This window comes from Phocoena sinus, chromosome 1, assembly GCF_008692025.1.
Source record: "Phocoena sinus isolate mPhoSin1 chromosome 1, mPhoSin1.pri, whole genome shotgun sequence".
NCBI classification, from domain to species: domain Eukaryota; kingdom Metazoa; phylum Chordata; class Mammalia; order Artiodactyla; family Phocoenidae; genus Phocoena; species Phocoena sinus.
Window position 1 is genome coordinate 114,253,294 of NC_045763.1, and position 21,943 is coordinate 114,275,236.

Below are 21,943 nucleotides of genomic sequence, written 5' to 3' on the forward strand. Positions count from 1 at the left end.
CTTGATGTAATCATGGAGATAACCGCCAGTAGTCTGACTCTTACGTAAATCATTCTAACTCTTCCAAATGTCAAGGAAATTTCTAGAAGCTTGGAGTTTCACTTGTGTCCTGCTTTTGAAACTACAGAATACACAGATCTGTTGGTTTGCTCGCTGGCGCTCTCTCTCTCTCTCTCTCTCTCTCTCTCTCTCACTCACTTCCCTAAGCAGTTCTAAGCACTTGAAGCTTTTGGAAGAGAAATATCCAACACTGATTAACTTTAGCACTCTTTTTTAGTCTTTTTTAAAAACAGCTTCAATTTACACATTACAGAATCGATCCGTTTTACTTATACAATTAAATTATTTTCAGTAAATTTTCAGAGTTGTGAAACCAACACCAGGTTTGGTCTTTAATCAGAACTTCTGAAGTTTAAGAAAGTTTCCATAATAACCTTTAGTGGTCTCAGAAACGCATAACAATAAAGGCAACTAATACTGAAATGCAGGCAATATAGAATTTTATTTTTCCAAAATCCTGCCAGAACATTCTGCTGATATATTAAGCCAAGGGAACCGGAATCACAAGATCTAGGGGATCTCATGCGGTAAAGTACCTACTCTTGTCCTTAGGCCTCGGGGTTTTCGCCTTACAGACCCACAGCCCATCAGTAGGCGGGGTCTCATTCTCTGGAAATCTTGGCGATGGGAGAGGTGCCCGCCCAGAGAGCTTCCGGAAAAGGGCGGGGCTTCCCTTCCGGAACTTTTCGGACAGAGGCGGAGTCTTCTGCCGAGGGCCGTTCGGAGGAAGGCGGGGCCTACCTCGCATCAGGACCAGTCTGGCTGCACCTGCTTCCTTAGCTCAGAGCATCCCTGGAGCATCTTAAGAGGCGACCGCAGCTGGCAACCAGAGACCAGACCGTCGCAGGAGGCGTCCGCCAGATACCTTCCCCTTCTCCTGACCTAGCGCTCTGCCTCGGCGGCCTCCGTACTGACCGGAGGTCCCAGAGTTGTCTGACCATTGCAAAAGCATTTATAGCAATAGCCTCTGATTACGACATGGCTGAGATCACCAATATCCGACCTAGCTTTGGTAAGTAGAATCTGGCAAACTAAGCCTGGGGTAGGTGAAACCGTTGCAAAGCCAAGGGAGCCCAGCAGCGGGGCAGAGCGTGAAGCCCAGACCAGGGCCTTCAAGTGCCAGCCCCTCTAGAATCAGGCCTGTGGTGGCGGGTAGAATCGGGCCTACTGTGGTGGGTAGCAGGCAGTGTACGGCACCCGAACTTAAGCTATGGGCTGCACGGGCTGAGAAGGCCAGAGCCACACCGAGGGTGGGGAGGTCCAGGATGCTAAAACCTTGTATGGTGCGCTGTCAGCACTGCTGGAGGTGAGAAGCAGAGAGCTTGAGGAGGATGTGAACCCCACCTTCTGGGGGAGGAGAGGTGAGGTAGCCCGAGCCCTCCCCCTTGGGGCACGCAGGGCGGTGCCCCTTCCTCCCCCTCCCACTCCTCAGGCCTGCGGGGGAGGGAGGTGGCAAGGGAGATGGGGCATCAAGATGGCAGCTTGGGGACTGTGGGCTGTGTGGCTGGCAGCCAGGGGAGGCAGCGGCCTCTGGGGAAAGAGGGGTGCGGGGGTGGGGAGCAAAAAGGAAGCCACTCCTTAAGCCGGTCAGCTGGATGCTGGGGCTAGGAGGAAATGTGAACCCTGCAATTTCTATTCTGCATCGTAATGATGGGATCCGTCCGTAGCTACCAAATGGCGCTTGGCGCTGCTGGGCTGGGGGATGACGTGATGTCTATTTCTGGGCCTCCTGGCAGCGCCTAGGCTCTTCTTCCCAGGCCTTTGTTCCCTGTTTCCCTAGGCTGGCTTTTCAAAAAGGGGGACTCACCCGCGCTGGTGCTGGCGGGGGCCCGATCCAGGCCGGAGGGGGAGGAGCGAAAAAGGCAGAGCCCGGGGAGGCCGCTTTGTGTACCAGAGAAAGCATTACGTCATCTCGGAGCTGCTGGTCCCCGACCCAACCCTACGGGCTCCAAGATCAGTTACACTCCCTGGAACAGAGTGGGGTAGAAAATAGGAAAGCAGATGGGAAAGAAAAGCTCGAGAAGCGAGTTTTTCCTCTGGGGATTCCTCCAAAATGTGCTAGGGTAGCAAACTTCCTGTGCTATGCTTTGCTGGCCCCAAAATAAAAAAGAATTGCCTTGTTTCTCCCTCAGTTCTATCCCAGTTTGTATGGGAGAAGTCAGTGAGAGTTGCTATCAGCCTAGGGTTCCTCCTTTTCCCTTAAGAGATTCTATCCCTCAGACAATCCAGAAGGTTTGAGCATCCAGACTCCAGTGTTTAGGGTGGGGCCACAATCCAACTAGGAAATGGCTTTTCTCACTCCCGAGTAAAAGGTTTATGGAAATGAACAGAACCCAGTGTGCTCTATCCCCTCAATGCCAGGAAGAAGACATCAGATCAGAGAAAGCATACAGACGACAGATCACACCCATTTACTACTTGTTTGCACTGATTCCCTAAGGCTAAATCTTGATTATATTTCTTTCTTCCACTTCACCTTCTGCATTTTTATTCTTTGAGTCCTAAATTTCCAAAATAGATGTCCCTTTTGTCATCACATGAGCACCTCATGATTTTTCTTCTTGCTCTTTCTTTTTCTTCTTATGCCTTCTTTCCAACATATTCTTTTCTTTTAATTGCAGTTCCAGAGTCCTTGGAAAGTTAGATGCTGTAGAGGAAATGTTAGTGGAAAAAGAAATTATCAGGCCCTTACATACTACATTTTATTTAATCCTTACAAATATCCTCAAGTGTATTCATTATTATATATATTTGCTAGATGAGGAAACTGAGGCTAAGGGAGATAAAATAACTTGGCCAAAGTAAAACAAACTAGTTAGGGTAGTGCTAGGATTTAAACCAATTTCCAGTTGATGCCAAAGTTCATTCTCATTTTACTGTGTCACGCTGGCCTACTTGACAGGGAAAAGCTATTTTAGCAAAGGAAGTGTCAATAAGCAGGGCTGGTCAGAGACTGAGAGAATTGGACAACGCCCAGATGTGTCTTGCAGATCTTTAAATCCATACAGAGGATCCCCTCTACAGAGAACTGCCACTTCTGACTTTTTCACATCTCACAGAGCACTTCATTTCAAACTCCCTAGCCCTTGAGAGATTCACCAAGCCAACACTCAATTATCCATGACCTTGGAGGACAAAAGGAGCAAGCAGCATGGGTCACTGCAATTTACTACTACTTGAAAACACTCACTTCAGCTTTTAGTTCCAACTTCCTTTTCCCACCAAGCTTTTGACTAAAGCTAGACAATATCTCTGATTTTTCTAGTTCACCGTCTTGGGGGTGGGGGGAGAGAGGCAGGGGTTAACAAATACTAAAATGAAGAAGACAGTAGGACAAAAGTGGGAAACAAGGTGGAGGAGATCGCCTAGGTAATTCACAAGTGGATTCATCCATTTCTCTTTTTTTTCTTCTCTATCCTCCTGAAAGATGAAAATCCTTCTTCTTCTCTTTTACCTGCTCCACCTCTATTTTCTAGCAATAAAAGTTGAGGGACTGTAAGCAACAGTGGGGATCTCTCAAGATCACAGAGTAAATCTATGGTAGAGCCAAAAGGATCACTCAGATGTCTCCCATCCCAGGCCTTTAGACTCCCTTTCAAATCATTCTCAAAAATATACTTGTCTTGGTAGTTCCCTGCTTTTCTCTTCTCATAGAGACAATCAATATTCAGTTTTACTAATCGGTAGCAAGCAATTTTCAGGAAGTCCCTCATGGGTGAATGGAGAGCCACTTTTTCAAATTGTGCCTATTCTGATTGACAACTGAACCCAATCAATTGTTCAAGCAAATATTTACTGAGCTCCTGTTAGATGCAAGAGACTCAGGGATTCAAAAATGAACAGGGTGTTGTTTCTGCCCACTCTCAAGGTGCTTACAGCTAAGGCTGCTCCCATTTTGTGAAACCTCTCCCTAACAGCTTTTATTTCACTTGATACTCTGAAAATAAATGTTATTATTCAGTATGGCCATGGACACAGTCACCTTGGTTTACTTTGTTAAATGGCTTTACTCCTAATCTACATTAATATTTCAAAATGTAACCACTTCTTTTCTTACCTGGTCCCAACTTTCATAGAACCTTGGGATGTCTGAGGTAGAAAGAATTTCAGAGACGTTTATTCCAATCCTCATTAAAGAAATCTTTTTTAGAATATGCCTGGGCTTCCCTGGTGGCGCAGTGGTTGAGAGTCCGCCTGCCGATGCAGGAGACACGGGTTCGTGCCCCGGTCCGGGAAGATCCCACATGCTGCGGAGCGGCTGGGCCCGTGAGCCATGGCCGCTGAACCTGCGCGTCCAGAGCCTGTGCTCCGCAACGGGAGAGGCCACAACAGTGAGAGGCCCGTGTACCGCAAAAAAAAAAAAAAAAAGAATATGCCTGACTAAGGTGATCCAATCTCTGAAAGTTTTCAAATGGAGATTCACTGCCTCCTGAAGCCATCTGGGCCACTGAGAGGCAGTTCTAACAATAATTTGATTCTTTTCATTGAGTCAGAATCTGTCTTCCTGTAGCCTGTACGTGCTCATGTTAGACCTGCCCTCCAAAGTAAAATCACATCAGACCTTCTTCCAGCAAAATGCCTTAAATAATTGAAGATCGTTATTATTCCCAGACCCCTCAGCTCCAGTTCCTTCAATTTCTCCTCACTTGATATGGTTTCCAGGCCCTCTACTATCCTGCTTATCCATAATGTAGAGACATTCTGGTGTCAGATAGACCAGGGTTTAAATCCCATCACTACCATTTGCTACTATGTGGCCTAGTGTAGATCTGAGTCCCCAGCTTCCTCAGTTGTAAAGTGGGGATATTAATGGTACCTATTCAATGAGTTATTTGTTTCGGAGAGAAAAATCTCTAACATGATGCCTGGCAGGGATATCACAAAGGTACACAAAAAATACCAATTTTTATTCTTGTCAGTACTAGATAGAATACTCCATATGTGTCGTGACCAGTGCAGATGAAATTATACTACCCCTCCTGTGATCTGGACATTGCACTGATAATATAACTTAGAATCAGCCTAATTATACTCCAAGCTTTTTGTCATCTAAACTAAGTTATTTTTACTCACATTCATCAAGTAAGGTCTCCCATTGCCTATCGATAGGTTTTGAAGGGCAAATAGAATTTTACATTTATCCCTGTTATGTGTAATAATATTGACCTCATCCTGTTTTTCCAATCTGTGGAAGCTGTTTTTTATTTTTTATTGAGGTATAGTTGATTTACAATATTGTGTTAGTTTCTGATGTACAGAATAGTGATTTGATTATATATTTTCTATATAAAAGAATGTTCTTTTTCATATTCTTTTCTATTATGGTTTCTTACAGGATATTGAATATAGTTTCCTGTGCTATATAGTAGAATCTTGTTGTTTATCTCTTTTACATAGAGTAGTTTGTATCTGCTAATCCCAAACTCCTAAAGTGGAAGCTGTTTTGAATTGACTAATTCATTTGAACACTTACTATGTGCCACATGGTTCTAGGACCTGGGAATACAGCAGTGAACAAAACAGTCACTATTCTTGTTACACTTACCTAGTGAGGGAAGACAGACAAATATATGTCAGGGGTAATAAGTGCTATGAAGAAAAATAAAGCAGGGTAAACGGGATATCATCTTACTTGGAGCAGTCAGGAAATGCTTCTCTGATAAGATGAAGTTTGGAACAGAGGCCTTCAGTGAGTGAGGCCATGAGCCAGGCATATACATGGTGGAAGGATGTTCTAGGAAGAATCTGGAATATGCTAGAATCACATTTATTTCCTTATTTCCCTTGCCCTACCCAAGACTTACCCTAATGAGTAGTATGGATAACTATAGGCCTTATCTAGATCTTTAAGGCCTAAACCCAATTTGGCTTCAGTGAACTTAAGGGGGAGGAAATCCCCAAACCTAATTATCTAAGTCAGGGGCCCGATTTGTGCAGGAAAAGACAAGACTAGAGGAGGGGAAGGAAAAAAATCTGTTTCTGTTTGTTATTTGTTTACTTAACAAATATATATTAAGTACCTGTTAGGTGTTTTTAGTGCTGAGGATACAGAAATGAGCTAAACAGACAAAATCCTTGTCCTTATGAAACTTACATTCTAGTGAAGACAGACAATAAATAGTAAAATTATATGTGTGTGTGTATATATATTCTTATGTATATGTGTGTGCCTGTGTATGTTTGTGTGTGTGTATGTGTGAGAGAGAGAGAGAGAGAGAAGCATGACAAGACATGTAGAGAAAACTAAGCAGGGCCAGGAAGTGTGGGTCTCAGGGGTGGAAAAGTTTACACTTTTAAATAGGGTGGTCAGGGAAAACCTTACTAAGAAGATGACAAGGTCTGACATTTTCCACAGTCCCTATTTCTCCCTATTTAAAATACTTGTATTTCATACTAAAAGATTTTATTATTTTATCTTAAAACACAAGTCTTTTAATTTAATTGTTTTATTTATTTTATTTCATTATTTTATCTTAAAATACAAGTATTTTAAATACCTGGGAGCTGAAATTTGGAACATATTTCAAGTACTTAGACGCAGAGTTCTTCTACTTCTTACCACCCACCTACTTTTTTTTTTTTTTTTTTTTTTTTTTTTACCACCCACCTACTTTTATCACCCTTGGGCACCCTATCAAAACCATCCAAAATCAGCCCCACATCCCTCTACCCTACCTGTCAGTCAGTCAGTCCACACAAGCCCACTGTTGCAAACGCTGTGCTGGATGCTGTGGACTATCCTCCTGAAACCAGACACAGTTCATACCCTTGTGTAACAGTTGAGGTGAATGGGTTCTCCTGTAAAAACGTGACCTATAACACCTCAGCCGACCTATAGGGCGGCTTTATGTGAAACACAAATCAATATGAGCAAACCATAAGTGCTGAGGGAAGGCCAAGAAAAGAACAGGCAGTCAGGTGGGGCACTTCAGGGGAGGCTTTCCAGAGAAGATAAGTATTTCATCCACGTTTGGTGGAAAGGAAGAACCATGGATTGGTTGGAGAGGCTGGGTGAGGGAATCTCCAAGAGAGGGGAGAAGTTCGTAAGCCCAGATGAGCAAGTTTTGCTTTGGAGGCTAGGTTACAGATTAGCTTGGCTCCAGCCAGAAGCACTAAGCAGGGGTGCTCTGGGCAGGGGTTGAGGTCCACCTGCCTTGACACGTCTCTGGTCTCCACCTTCAGATGTGTCGCCAGTGGTCGCTGGCCTCATCGGGGCCTCTGTGCTGGTGGTGTGTGTCTCGGTGACCGTCTTTGTCTGGACATGCTGCCACCAGCAGGCAGAGAAGAAGCACAAGAACCCACCATACAAGTTTATTCATATGCTCAAAGGCATCAGCATATACCCAGAGACCCTCAGCAACAAGAAGAAAATCATTAAAGTGCGGAGAGACAAAGATGGCCCTGCGAGGGAAGGTGGACGCGGGAACCTGTTGGTGGACGCAGCAGAGGCTGGCCTGCTGGGCCAAGACAAGGGTCCTAGCTCTGGATCTTGTATAGACCAATTACCCATCAAAGTGGACTATGGGGAAGAACTGAGGAGCCCCATTGCGAGCCTGACCCCCGGGGAGAGCAAAACCACTTCTCCATCCTCTCCAGAAGAGGATGTCATGCTAGGATCCCTCACCTTCTCAGTGGACTATAACTTCCCAAAAAAAGCCCTGGTGGTGACAATCCAGGAGGCTCACGGGCTGCCAGTGATGGATGACCAAACCCAGGGCTCTGACCCCTACATCAAAATGACCATCCTTCCCGACAAGCGGCATCGGGTGAAGACCAGAGTGCTGCGGAAGACCCTGGACCCTGTGTTTGACGAGACCTTCACCTTCTATGGCATCCCATACAGCCAGCTTCAGGACCTGGTACTGCACTTCCTCGTCCTCAGCTTTGACCGCTTCTCCCGGGATGACGTCATTGGGGAGGTCATGGTGCCGTTGGCTGGAGTAGACCCCAGCACAGGCAAGGTACAGCTGACCAGGGACATCATCAAAAGGAACATCCAGGTGAGGAGGAAGAGTGTGTTGGGGAGGGATGGTAGGTTGGGGGAGAGAAGGGGACAAGTGGGAGGGGAGGGATGAGATGGATGGCAAAGAGGGGCTATAGAGAGGAAGCTCTTGGCTGTCAAGGATAAGCAGTGGTCAAAGTAAGACAGAGAACCTGGCAGGTTAGGTCTCCTCCAAGAAGCAACTTCACGAGGAGAGAAGGGCAGGTAGCTTCTGAAATTTCACTTAGCGGTTGGCATCCTGATGCTGCCTCCAGCTTGCTTGGAGCAGGCTGGCTCACCAGTCACAGACCCATCACTTCAGGGATAAGGGGGCTAATTTCTAATCCAAAATGTGTGATCTTCCTCTAGTGAACTTATTTCTCACAGCTGAGAAACTGTGAAATCAGTAATTTTCCCTTCAGCTTCCCTTTCCCAACCCAAATATAGAGAGGTAAGTAGTATCATCTGTATGACTTTTAACCATTTTATAAATGAAACTTAACTGCTCCACCCTTTGGGCCCCTTACCCAGGCCCAAACCTTTGCCACAGATACTTCTCTCCCCGTTCCTCCTCTCCTTGTTTGCATTAGAAGGGGGATGAGAGCCCTCCATCCTGCCTCCTCTCTACTGGGCCAGCATTGGCTCTTGAGTTATTTCAGGGATGCAAGAACTGTAACCCCCAGCCCCACTAGTTCATTTCCTCCTCAGTCTGGGAGGCAGTGTAGCTCTGCGGTTCAGCACGAGGGCTCTTGATTCAGACTGCCTGGCTTCACCTTCCAGCTCACCACTTTGCAACTGTGTGATGTGGATGAGTTACTTAACTCTTCTAAGCTTCTATTTCCCCATCTGTAAAATGGAGCTGATAATATTGCCTTCCTTATGGGTTATGAGGATCCAATAAGATAATATACCTGGCATACCATTGCCCTTATGGAGCTTTTACTTCAGTGGAGGAGAAATACAAAAAAATCTTGGCAATTATCACACAGTGAGTATGGTAGGTGCTATGAAAGAAGTTGTTGAAATTTTACACTGAGAGTTTCATTCCTTTTTCAGGATTTACCATAAGGAGTTAATAGCAAGGACTTTGAAGTCAAACCTGAGTTTGAATCTAAATTCTACCCGTTAAGTGACCTTGAGCAAGCTGCTTAAATTCTCTAAGTCTCAGTTTCTTACAGGAATTAAGATGATGAATTTACATAATCCCTAGCCCATAGTAAACCTTCAATAAATGGGAACCATGATTATTATTACTATTATTATTTCTATTATTAATAAAGTTTGATCCCTGGGAGAGATATATGATTTGTAGGTATTTATATTTTGTTTTGACAAAGTGAAGGAGGAAGACAAGGGAGGCCTGGATCAGTGGAGAAGAGGGTAGAAGGTTCAGAAAGGATATCAGGGCCACTAAAATCAACTGCACTTTTCCCAGAAAGAGCTCTGCCTGTAGATGCCTTACTGATCTCTTACTGCCTTCTTCAGCTGCCATCCCACGCCAGACTCAGTGGGGAGGCAGGAGGCTCAGGACTGGAAGGAGGCTTCCAGGCCAGCAGGGCTGAGTGTGCAGTGAGCTCCCAGAAACAAGGTTTGGCCACTGCTGAAGGGCACTGTGCAGTGCCAGGCTGGGGAGGGGAGGGGAGGCAGGAAGTGGCTCCCTCTGAACGTGTGTTCTTACCCCCTCTGCTGTGTAGGCGCCTGTCCCACTGCAGCCAGCCCAGCCATGCCATTGCCCAGAGAACCACTGCTGCCACATGGTCCACTCAGCTCTACCTCACAGGGGCCGGAGGAGTCCAAACATTTCAAAGACCATTAGAGGCATTTGGTCAGGGCATAAACACTGGTCTGTTGCCAGGATACAATGAGACATCCCCGAGTCCAAGACAGCAAGAGTTCTTATATCCTCTGAGGTTGGACTCAGAAGGCCTGGACAGAAGCTGCAGTAGTGACCTGTCTCATCTCCCGGCATCCCTTCCCCTCTCCTTCCATTTCTTTTCCTCCAGATTCTGCCAACCCGCTCCCCTGATTCCTGACTCCCCTTTACAGCAGCTCCAGTGCTCTACTTCCTGCCTTCATCTAGCTCTCCTTGCAGGGTGGTTCTTTCCCAGCACAGCCTTCGCTGGAGCACCAGCCTGGTAAATCCACCAACTAGCTGGACTCCTTCAGACAGCTCATGCAGTCGCAGCCCACGGCTGACTGTGGAGGATGGCTCTGTACCAAGCTGCAGCTGGGAAGACACCGGCAAGGAAAGGGACTGATTTGGGCTGGGAACAAAACAGCCTCAAATCCAGGACACTGGGCAGGGAGCACAGACAATGGCATTTGCTAAACTGCCAGGGGCTCTTGGGGAGAGCCAAGCTTCTTTCCACTTTATTAATACCCTTCAGGAGGGATAAGCCGGGGCTGGGATCCTGAGCAACACCCTGAGCCAATCCTGAGCCAATGCCCTGGAAGAGGCTCCAGACAGGACACCCAGAGCCCCTGCAGCACCACCCCAGAGCCTTGCAGCCTCCCAGGTGTCCTAAGCCTGTTTTCCCCAACCAGTGCCAGTGGGCAGAGCTGTGTTCCATCCTGGGTCGTGGCTGTCATCTCTCTAGTCACTCGTCCCCCTGATTCCCTAGCAGTACAGCCTCCAAATGTCCACCCTAAACCCTCCCTACTGTAGCCAAGAACCTGCCCTTTCTGGATCTCCCCATATGGCTCATCAGTTAGAGCTGCTTTGGACTATTCCACACTGTCTGTAAAGAGCTCTTTCTGGTCTGGGTAAGGTACCCCCTTACAATAATGGAGCCAAATGTTCCTGGGCGGAGACTGGTGAGAACTGCATTTCTCTAGACAACCACCCAACCCTAACTGCATTTCCTGACCTTTAGCAGAAAATTCAGCTCTTGTCCTTTCCGTTATTACAGTCCACTGCAGTCCAGTTGAAGAAGCCCTGGACTGGTCATGATTTCTGATTCTGTCCATTTCACTGACTAATTCTGGGCAAGCAGTTACCTACTCGGCCTCAGTCTCCCTCTAGGCTGGATCACGAAGGCTAATGGATTGACTCTGTGAGAGTACTCAGCTCTTAGGAATATACAGAAAGATATAAGAAGCATTAAAAATTAACACTCAATTATTAATGAAAAAAGTTCACAGTATAAACTCTACAATGCCCAAAACTCTCTGAGTTGGACTTTGGAACTGGATTTTTTTTTTAGTGGCAGCTTTTTTTTTTCCTAGTATTTTATTCAGATAGAAATAAAAGTGAATTTACATTCCCATAATACATCCCCCACAAGGAGAAGGGAGGTGGTTCAGCGAGGGCTGGGTTAAAGAAGAGACAGTGGGAAAGAAGTGATTTACAAGGTGGATAATAGAGAGTTGTTAGACTCCTAATTTCTTCAGGTCACTGTTTCCCAAACCATTTCCTGTCTTTCTACCACCAGATTGGTGTTCATGACCTGGGACAATGGTCATGGGAATGATAGGATTCTTAGAATCTCAGATTTACAAGAGACCTTGGAGTTCATCCAGTCTAGTCAAAAGGGACTGAAAAGAGAGAAAGAAAAAGGAATGTCAGTTATCCAGGAACAATAAAGAAAATTGCTATGTAAAATAAGTAAATAAATAAAACCACACACACAAAAAAGAAAGATGCTATATTTGTGTATTGGGGAGAAGACAAGGAGGGATGTGATTGAATGTTGAGGGTTTTGTTTCTTTTGTTTTCTCATGACTGTGATTTATGTGGAGGTAGCCCTGAGAACTTCTAGCCCCAATGAAGGTTTATTGAGGACGCATGAGTCCTCCTCTTTGCAAAGATGCTGTGGCTAGAAAATCACTGTGGGCGGGGCCCTGCTAATTATAAGAAATAGACTTATCCCTCGCCTAAGTATTTCCTTCAGCTGAACGTCTTCTTTAGGACCACTGCTCTTGTTCCTCTTTTCCACGGAGTGAGAAAGGATCCCGCTCTCTGAGAGCAAAGCCTCCCAGCTCTGTCAGGCATGGATAAAACCCTTTCTCCCCCTTGTCCTTCTGCTTGCCTGCCCCCCAACAGGGTCTTTACCTCACTAGGCCAAGGGGCTGGGAAACAGAGTTCGCTCCCAGCCCTTGACAAAGAGCCCTTGACAAAGAGTCATTGACAATGCCGCTTGGAATGGCAATTGGGTGGAAAGAGAAGGGGAGGGGGGAGGGGGAGACTTGAAACTCCAGGCCTCCAATGCAGAATGGAATGGCATTCAGGTGGTGTTGTGGCTGCAGACTTGGGCATCACAAAGGGGCAGCTGAATGGGGATGGGCGTTCTGCCCATGTAAAATGGCCAAAGATGAAGGGAGGGGGGGATCAGATGGAGAACAGTTGTCTGAGGAGTGATTTTAGGGGAGGAAATTATTGTGAAGGTAACCAGAAGTTGTCCACCTTCCCAACGAACTAAGGAAGGGGCACGGGATTTAAATTAGGATGATTTTGCTACAATGGATGATTTAGGAAACAGTTTTTTTTTTTTTTTGAAACAGAGTTTTAAATAAATAACCAGAAAACCTAAGTATAATCTTGTACTCAATGTTATTTTTACAAATAAAACTCTTTTTTTTAAACTTTCTTTTTTTTTTTTAATATTTATGTAGTTTAGCTGCACAGGGTCTTAGCTGGGGCACGCAGGATCTTTTAGGTGCAGCATGCAGGCTCTTAGTTGTGGCATGTATGTGGGGTGTAGTCCCCCTGCATTGGGAGCACAGAGTCGTACCCACTAGACCACCAGGGAAGTCCCCAAGATTGCATATTTAACATTTAGATACCAATATTCAAGGATGGTCCCAGAGATAGATATCAAAACTGGTTAACATTTCATTATTCATGGAAATGGAGGGGAGCAGTGGCCCAAATAATCCAGAAGTTCTTTCTATATCAGCACTATGTACTGGATGCTATGATGGTGGAGATGTTCTATATCTGCACTGTCCAGTATGGTAGCCACTGGCCACATGTGGATACTGAGCACTTGAAATATGGCCAGCGTGATTGAGAAACTAAAATTTTAATTTTATTTCATTTTAATGAATTAAAGTTTAAATAGACACATGTAGCTAGCGCCTACTGTATTGGGCAGGCCAGTTGTGAATGTTTTAGAAGGCATTTAATTTTCTTTTTCGTGAGGGATTACTTTCCCGATGCCATTTGGACGTGGCTGATAGTAAAAATGAGTTTACCTTCTCTGACTGCATTCTGACTCGTCAAAAGGAAGCAGCCCAGAAGTATACTGGCTGGCAAGGGCAACCAGCCTGTGATTTTACACTGGCTGAGGGTACTTCCCGTGGATATAGTCAAGAGCCGGCTATATGTTAGGGGTAAGGAAAAGATGTGGGGCTTCAATCTAGCAGAGAATACCATGGACATCTTTTTTAAAGTCTATTTTCTTTTGTACTTCAATTTCAAAAGCTAATGGCTAAGTTTAACATTCAGTCACATTTAGTACCCTACGAGAGACATTTCCACATGCTCCTGGTATGAAATATAGCCTCAAGAACTTTTTTAAGCCAAATGGAAATATTATCACAGTTCATTCCTCGAGGTGACTTAAGACTTATAATCAGAGCATCAACTATTAGGGTTTTCCACTTGTTTTTCACTGATGAGCTAATTAAATTATTTACTGCTGTTGTTCTTTACTGCACCAGACACACCTGAGCAGGCAGTGCACTAGCCCATGAGCTTCTGGAGGGTAGGGGTCTTCTTTGTGCATCATTTCAGCCCTAGCTGCTAGCAGAGTGCCCGGCACTTAGTGAGTGCACAGCAAGTCATTTTGGTGGGTATGTGGCGTATGTAAGGCTGGTGGTCAGTTTGGTCTATTTTTGTTCAATCTAAGAATTCCCCAAGTAGGTGACATTCCTTTGGGGCTATGAAGAATACAAGGAATAGGAGTTGATAGTGGAGGAATGATTTGGTCTCGAAATTTTTTTTTTTGTCTCAAATTTAATTTATTATGTCCTAAAGTCCTCCTATCCCACCTCCTTTTGTTTTCTTTATCCCAGCCTCATCCCTACTTCCTAAGCTAGAAACACAAGAAATAGCCCTCCATCTCTTCCCTCTCCCCTATATTTTCATCCAGTTAGCTGCCCCAACCCAGAAAATCCTGACAATTCTTCCTGAGACATATCCTACCCCAGGTCCATCTCCTCTGCCACAGCCCTGGTTCCAGGCGTCATCATTTCTTCCCTAGCCTGTTGCAGCAGCCTCTTAACTGAGCTTTCTGACTTTGGTCTTTCTCTACTTTAGTTCCTTCTCTAGCTTTCGCTCATATTATTATTAATATACTAACAACAACAATAACTGTCGCACCTATGCCTACAGACCTCCTCTTGCCTGGGTGCTGCGGCTGGCTCTGCTGTTTGGTTAGCTCACCCCCACTGCCCTTCACCTTCACCTGAGCCACCTCTCTGGGTTCCTGGCCCGTCCCTCCTGCCAGCACCCCAACATCAGGCACAGTCTCTCCTCTCAGCATTCTCTGAACACAGCCTACCCTTTCAGCACCCAAAGACTTTGTACTGGCCATTCTGCCGCCCTGCCCCACGGGATCTTCTCTCTGCCCGCTGCCTGTGTCTCTTACTCACCCACCATCAACTCAGCCCAGACGTCAGCTGACAAAGCCTCCACCTGAATCCCTCAACAGCACTGAGGATTTTTTTTTTTTGGCTGCGCCACGTGACCTGTAGGATGTTAGTTCCATGACCAGGGATTGAACCCAGGCCCTCAGCAGTGAGAGTGCAGACCTACCCACTGGACCGCCAGGGAATTTCCAGGCTTCTCACTTTTCTGACAAGTAAACATCTCTGTCTCTTCTAGTGCGTGATAAGCTCCTTGGGAGCAAGAACTGAGTCCTATCAGTTCTGAATCCCCAGCACCTGGCATGTAATTAGTGTCCAAATGTTTTTTTTAATATATATATAAATTTATTTGTTTTTGGCTGTGTTGGGTCTTCATAGCTGCGCGTGGGCTCTCTCTAGTTGCAGCGAGGGGGGCTACTCTTCATTGCAGTGCGCAGGCTTCTCATTGCGGTGGCTTCTCTTGTGGCGGAGCACAGGCTCTAGGCGTGTGAGCTTCAATAGTTGTGGCACGTGGGCTCAGTAGTTATGGCTCACGGGCTATAGAGCACAGGCTCAGTAGTTGTGACACACGGGCTTAATTGCTCCGTGGCATGTGGGATCTTCCCGGACCAGGGATCGAACCCATATCCCCTGCATTGGCGGGCAGATTCTTAACCACTGTGCCACCAGGGAAGTCCTCCAAATATTATTTAAAATGTTCTTGGAGGACTGGAGGTTTTTCTTTTTTCAAGCTCAAAATAGAGCCTAGCATAAAATTTCAAAGTGGGGAAACAAAGTTATAGGCATCCGAGGTGGCTGGAGAAGACACTCTGAAGGTCATACACTGGGGCAGGCGGAGCAGGTGTGGATATTCACCTTGCGAAATGGAGGCACAGGCTTCAGAAAGTTCAGGGACTTGCCCAGGGCCAGCTTGTGAGTAATTGGCCAAGTTACTCAAACTTAAGTTTCCTGTCTCCCACTATACAGTCTTCAAAACTTTTTTTATGGCAAGAACCGAATGAGGGACTTCCATGGAGGTGCAGTGGTTAAGAATCCGCCTGCCAATGCAGGGGACATGGGTTCTATCCCTGGTCCGGGAAGATCCCACATGCCATGGAGCAACAAAGCCCGTGCGCCACAACTACTGAGCCTGCGCTCTAGAGCCCACGTGCCACAACTACTGAGCCCGTGTGCCACAACTACTGAAGCCTGCGTGCCTAGAGCCCGTGCTCTGCCACAAGAGAAGCCACCACAATGAGAAGCCCGCGCACTGTAATGAAGAGTAGCCCCCGCTCGCTGCAACTAGAGAAAGCCCATGCACAGCAGCGAAGACCCAACACAGCAAAAAATTAAAATAAATAAATAAATTTGTTAGGGGTAAGGAAAAGATGTGGGGCTTCAATCTAGCAGAGAATACCATGAACATCTTTTTTAAAGTCTATTTTCTTTTGCACTTCAATTTCAAAAGCTAATGGCTAAGTTTAAAGTTCAGTCACATTCAGTACCCTACGAGAGACATTTCCATATGCTCCTGGTATGAAAAAAAAATTTTTTTTAAAAAGAACTGAATGAGAGAATAGGAGAGAATGCACATCTCTGGTACACACTGTGTGCCAGGCACTGTGGTGTTTTACAAATTCTAAATTATCGAATCCTCTTACTAATCCTGGGAAGTTGGGACTATTTTTATCGCCATTTTACAGATGAGGAAGTGGAAGCAGCTTGTCCCGGGTCAGACAGTTGAGAAGTAGAGTCAGGATTTGAATCCAGGCCTGTCTGGCTTCAGAGTCTGCGCTCCTAAATACTAGGCTATGCTGTCTCTCCCTGCAAATGATTTTATTTAGTATCAGGATTATGACGAGAACATTTCCTTTTTCCTCCGCATGCTTTCTGTGCCGTGGCCTGCTCCCTCTGCCGGGATTCTCACCTGCTCTTTCTTCTCCCCAGAAGTGCATTAGCAGAGGGGAACTCCAGGTGTCTCTGTCATATCAGCCTGTGGCACAAAGAATGACAGTGGTGGTCCTCAAAGCCAGACACTTGCCGAAGATGGATATCACCGGTCTCTCAGGTAGCAGCTATTTACTTCAACCTATTTCTTTTTTCTCTTTTTTTTTACCTTTGTTTTAATTGGAGTATATTTGCTTTACAATGTTGTGTTAGTTTCTACTACACAGCAAAGTGAATCAGCTATACGTATACATGTATCCCTTCTTTTTTTGGATTTCCTTCCCATTTAGGTCAACACAGAGCACTGAGTAGAGTTCCCTGTGCTATACAACAGGCCCCCATTAACTATCTACTTTATACATAGTATCAATAGTGTATATATGTCAATCCCAGTCTCCCAATTCATCCCCCTCCCTTCCCCTCTTGGTATCCATACATCTGTTCTCTATGTCTTTGTCTCTATTTCTGCTTTGCAAATAAGACCTAGATGTGTCTATACCAATTTTTTCAGATTCCACATATATGCGTTAATATACAATATTTGTTTTTCTCTTTCTGACCCACCCCACTCTGCATGACAGTCTCTAGGTCCATCCACGTCTCTACAGATGACCCAATTTCATTCCTTTTTATGGCTAACATTCCATTGTATATACGTACCACATCCTCTTCATCCATTCCTCTGTTGATGGACATTTAGGCTGTTTCCATGTCCTGGCTATTGTAAATAGTGCTGCAATGAACAGTGGGGTGCATGTGTCCCTTTGAATTATGGTTCTCTCAGGGTATATGCCCAGTAGTGGGACCGCTGGGTCACATGGTAGTTCTATTTTTAGTTTTCCAAGGAACCTCCATACTGTTCTCCATAGTGGCTGCATCAATTCACATTCCTACCAACAGTGCAAGAGGGTTCGCTTTTCTCCACACCCTTTCCAGCGTTTATTGTTTGTAGATTTTGTGATGATGGCCATTCTGACCGGTGTGAGGTAATATCTCATTGTAGTTTTGATTTGCATTTCTCTGATAATTTGTGATGTTGAGCATTTTTTCATGTGTTTGTACTTCAACCTATTTCTATCTGTCCGCGCCCCACCCACCACTGCCCCTTGCCTGTGACGCAGACACCCCCTCTCCACCTTTCAGGACCCCTGGCACCTCTCATTGTCCACCCATTCTTCTCTCTGTCTACATTCTCTTCCTGATGAATGTAGCTGGGAAGGTGCTTTGGTTAAGCAAATGGGGTCTCTGCATTTGGCGAGGTATCCTCAGTGCTATGCATGCATGCTGGGTGCTGTGCCCTCGCTCCAGGTGAGACTCGGCAACAAGCCTGCAGGCTTTGTTAGTCCCTGTGCCCTTTAAAATGCTTCCTGATGTCGTGGGGTTTCTTTGGCCCTGACTCGCGGTGGCTGTTCTGTTCCATGCCTGCCTGGTTTCCTTGGCCCCTTGTCCAGGTGGGCAGACGTGTACACAGTCAGTGTACACTTAGTATGCAGTCACTAAAGACCACACGGGGTGGGGGATGGGACACCAAGGAGATGAACAGCAGAAGCCCCTCCTCCCCAACCGGAAGCCACCATTGTATAGGAGAGGACTGTGTCATAGGCCTGTCTCCCTTTTTCTGATCTCTTTGGGGGCCCCAGATCCTTATGTCAAGGTGAACGTCTACTACGGCAGAAAGCGCATTGCCAAGAAGAAAACCCATGTGAAGAAGTGCACTTTGAACCCAGTCTTCAACGAGTCTTTCATCTACGACATCCCCACTGACCTCCTGCCCGACATCAGCATCGAGTTCCTTGTCATCGACTTCGATCGCACCACCAAGAACGAGGTGGTGGGGAGGCTGATCCTGGGGGCGCACAGTGTCACAGTCAGCGGTGCTGAACACTGGAGAGAGGTCTGCGAGAGCCCCCGCAAGCCCGTGGCCAAGTGGCACAGTCTGAGCGAGTACTAATCCTCTTCTCCTTGCCTCTAACCCCAGGGCCGGGCTGGGCAGGGACATGGTGGGGAGAAAGATAAACAGAGAGAAGCGGACTCAAAACCTCATTTTAGCTGTAGAAGAAAATTTCTTACAAAACAAACCCCACAAAGAACACCCCACATGACCACAGCTGCAGATCAGTTCTTAGCGATGATGATTTTTCTCCTTTGCAAGGCACTAGGAAATCCCTTTTTGTTCTTTTTTTATGGGGAAAAAAAGAGAGGGAAAGACCTCTACAAGCCTATATATAAAAATGTAACCTTATACTTGCATGTCTAATACAAACTGAAGAAATTAGCCTAACTGCCAACATCAAGGTACAGATTTTAATCCATGAAAATTGTGTTTTGTGCCGAATTGTATTTGCTGACTACCTGAAATCGGTCTCTTTTTACTGGGCTTCTCTAGAGAGTTATTTTCACTCCCCACCTCTGTGGAAGAATCTTTTGCTCTTGTAAAACCTCATGTTTTTATCGTCCCCATCTTTTCTCCCTGTTACCGCTTACATTTCTGCTCTTTGACTGAGCGCAAGGTCCAGAGGTCTGTAGTAAGCCAAGAAACAAACGTGGAACGGATAAGGCAGGGTTTGCAGGAGAAAGAGTACTTGCGAAATGAGGTATGTTTGTTATTAGCTCTCCTGCTATGAATGGGTAAAAGGCAGTCCTTGATTAATTTGTGATCAAGTACACGAAGACATCAGACTTTTAGGTAGAATTTGGGTTTACAAAACTAGATGACTTGTCTAAAAAGAGCTTTGGCGACTTCAAATTCAGCTACAGGATAGTACCAATGAATACATCCAGCTGATCCCAAATGTAGGTATGAAGACAAGGAAAGGAAAATGAGATGACTGCCATCTCCCTTTGTAACTGTGTCTGGAAGGACAGCCATTCGTTGGTTGATGGTTTAGAAATCATCAGCGTTTTGAAGGATTAAACTGGCCTTTGTTTTTCCAGAAATGCTGGAAACTGAGAGGCTTTAAAGTCTTCTCAAGTAGCTTAGATGAGGTTTTGCTTTATAAGGAAAAGGGACTTCAGAAATTATTCTTTCTCTTAAAATTTTTCAATCATGGCTCTTAAAAATAACTAAATGAGTACCTGTGACTAAATTAGTAATAAAGATAACTTGGACTTTTTCAGAACATCCTTTCCCTGAAAACAAAGTGCTTAGTTCTTAGGACTTCTGAATCTCAAGATATTATGAAGGTATGCGTAACCACAGAGTTCAATCCTCCAGTGGACAATAGAGGTTGAGAGAGATTCAGCATCTTGCTGGGATTAGAAGTCACATCTTATTCCTAGACCAGCCGTGTCTCTTAGAGTTGAGACTTTTCAGATGGCAGAGACTTCACTGACAATAAGTAAGCCTGGATAGGCAGTAGATATTTTTGCCAGCCTGAAAAGGAACTCAAATAAGCAGCAGCTTGAACCAAGGCCTGAAAGATTAGCCAAGATTGAAATTCCACATTCATACAAGAACATCACTATCTGACTTGCTTCTGAGAAGGGAGTTGAAGGGCTGAGTCTCTGTGGAGAGTGGTGATGTTGCCTTTGACATTCCCTTAACTCTGTGGATTTAAAACCAATCTGTTCCCCGCCCACCCCCCATTCTTTTTTTTTTTTTTTTAACCTGGATTCTTGACAATGCAGAGCAGCAGTTCTGAGCAGGCACAAAGCCCACTCTCTGTTCTTGTCCCTGTCATCCCACATCCCCCATAATCTGACTCACGATCTCATCATCAGTTGGGTTCACACCACCAGTCTCTATCCAACACTCCATGGAATGTAAATACTGTATCATATGTAGAAGAAAATAATTTTTGTTTTCTAAAAATGCATTTTGAGATAGTTTCATGTAAATCTGACAGGAGCACTCTGAAGCCCCATTAGGAAAAATTTTAAATGGTTCCTCTTCATCGCCTTAATGTCTAAAGATCAGAAATCGCTGAGCAACCCGCTTTTGTTTCCTTCCCAGAAACAATGCAAAGCAACAGGTGGAGATAGTCTGGCCTTTGCCCTGCTGTGTGTGCCTCTGTAGCTCCTCCTGACATAAGTCTGGGAAAGCAGCCTCACCCAACTCCTCTCTTCCCCACCTCCTTGTAGCTTTATTCCTTGCATTCTTTGGGTCTACTGAGCAGTGGGTGGTGAGGTGGCAGGGAAGGAACCAGTAGTTCTGTAGCCTAGGAGCTGCCTCGGTGTCTTTCTCAGAAAAATGGCAAAGAGGCGGACAGTACAGGGTTCCTCCCTCCTACCTCAGGCCTGATCCATCGTGCCCTTGACTTTGCTGTCCCAAAGTTTCTTAGCTGGCTTTGGCTTTCACATTTGTTCCTCCCAGAGCTAACGGATAAGGGTGGAGGAGGAATGCCTACTCCTAAGAGTCAGTTAAAAGACAAGAGAGTCACATTCTAGCTTTTGCACAAGGCACTCACGGTCAGGAATAGGTTAGGGAATGGTCACTTCTGATTTTCCAAGAGTCAGTCCTTCTCTGCTGATATCTTGATTCCTTTGGGAAGACAAGAGTTTTTCTTAATAACAAAAGTCCCTTTTATGAGTTAGTCCTTCCTTCAGTTCTTCTCAGTGGAGCACAGCCAGGATGTACATGTTTATGAGCGGTGCTCTGGATGTGAAAACAGATAGAACTGGCTCATGGGACAGGGGCGGCTTGCTCAGGAGAGGGAATAATGCAAGTCCTTTTTCTTGGAAGGCTTTTATTATGGCCACGATAGTGACATTGCCCTCACCATGCTCCTTCTCTGATGTGGTCGTCTTTCTTTACCTTGTGTCTTCTCTTGTAAAAATGAAGCTCAAAAATAAAATAAACGTGTCAAATTAAAAAAAAAAAAAAAAACGAAAAAGCTAACATGAATTGTGTGAAACTGCATAATGCTGTAACGCTAACCTACAATATGTAACGCTATCTTGTATGTTGAATTTGTTAATGCACCACACAAGTGCAGAATAAAGACTGATTCACATTAAATAGGCCCAGTGACATCAGCATGATTTTCTTGGAAGCTGGATGACTATGAATGATGTGAAGATTCAGACTCCAATAGGATATACTAGGGCATGTTCTCCAAAGCGTGGCCTTAGACCACCTGATTCAGAATCATCTGGGACACTTGTTAAAACATGCAGATTCCAGGCTCCAGACTGACAGTCCTTTTTCTAGTCCTTCTGTTTTCCTCTTAAAATGTAATATTTAAGATCATAACCACCAGAGAGAGAGAGGATGGCTTTTAGTGCTGAGAATTAGTCTGCCCCTTTTCATTGGAAGTATTTCCAAGAGCAATGCTGAGACTGGCTGATTCTGTTCTCTTATTTATTCATTAGTCAGGAAATACTTTTTAATCGAGTCTCTATCGTATGCCAGGTACTGGGGATACAAGACATTGATGAGCAAGAGTCCTG

General features: G+C 45.3%; 2 protein-coding genes across 3 annotated transcripts in view; one reads left to right on the forward strand and one right to left on the reverse strand.

The window, feature by feature from the left end:
• GON4L (gon-4 like) overlaps positions 1-1,879 on the reverse strand; it is a 92,126-nt gene extending 90,247 nt beyond the window's left edge. The window contains exon 1 of the mRNA XM_032624252.1: positions 1,868-1,879. The gene's annotated coding sequence lies outside the window, so the exon portion shown is untranslated. The remainder of the gene's footprint in view (positions 1-1,867) is intronic.
• On the forward strand, positions 813-21,517 carry SYT11 (synaptotagmin 11). 2 transcript variants are annotated; one of them, XM_032624325.1, is made up of 4 exons: positions 813-1,072; positions 7,243-8,060; positions 16,556-16,679; positions 18,196-21,517. In XM_032624325.1, the coding sequence occupies exons 1-4, from the start codon at positions 1,039-1,041 to the stop codon at positions 18,504-18,506; spliced, it is 1,287 nt and encodes a 428-aa protein (XP_032480216.1). In that variant the 5' UTR covers positions 813-1,038; the 3' UTR covers positions 18,507-21,517. The 2 variants fall into 2 exon arrangements, with proteins under 2 accessions (XP_032480216.1, XP_032480223.1); XM_032624332.1 differs by having other exon boundaries at positions 16,556-16,676; positions 18,196-18,506.
• Positions 21,518-21,943: the final 426 nt, after the last annotated feature.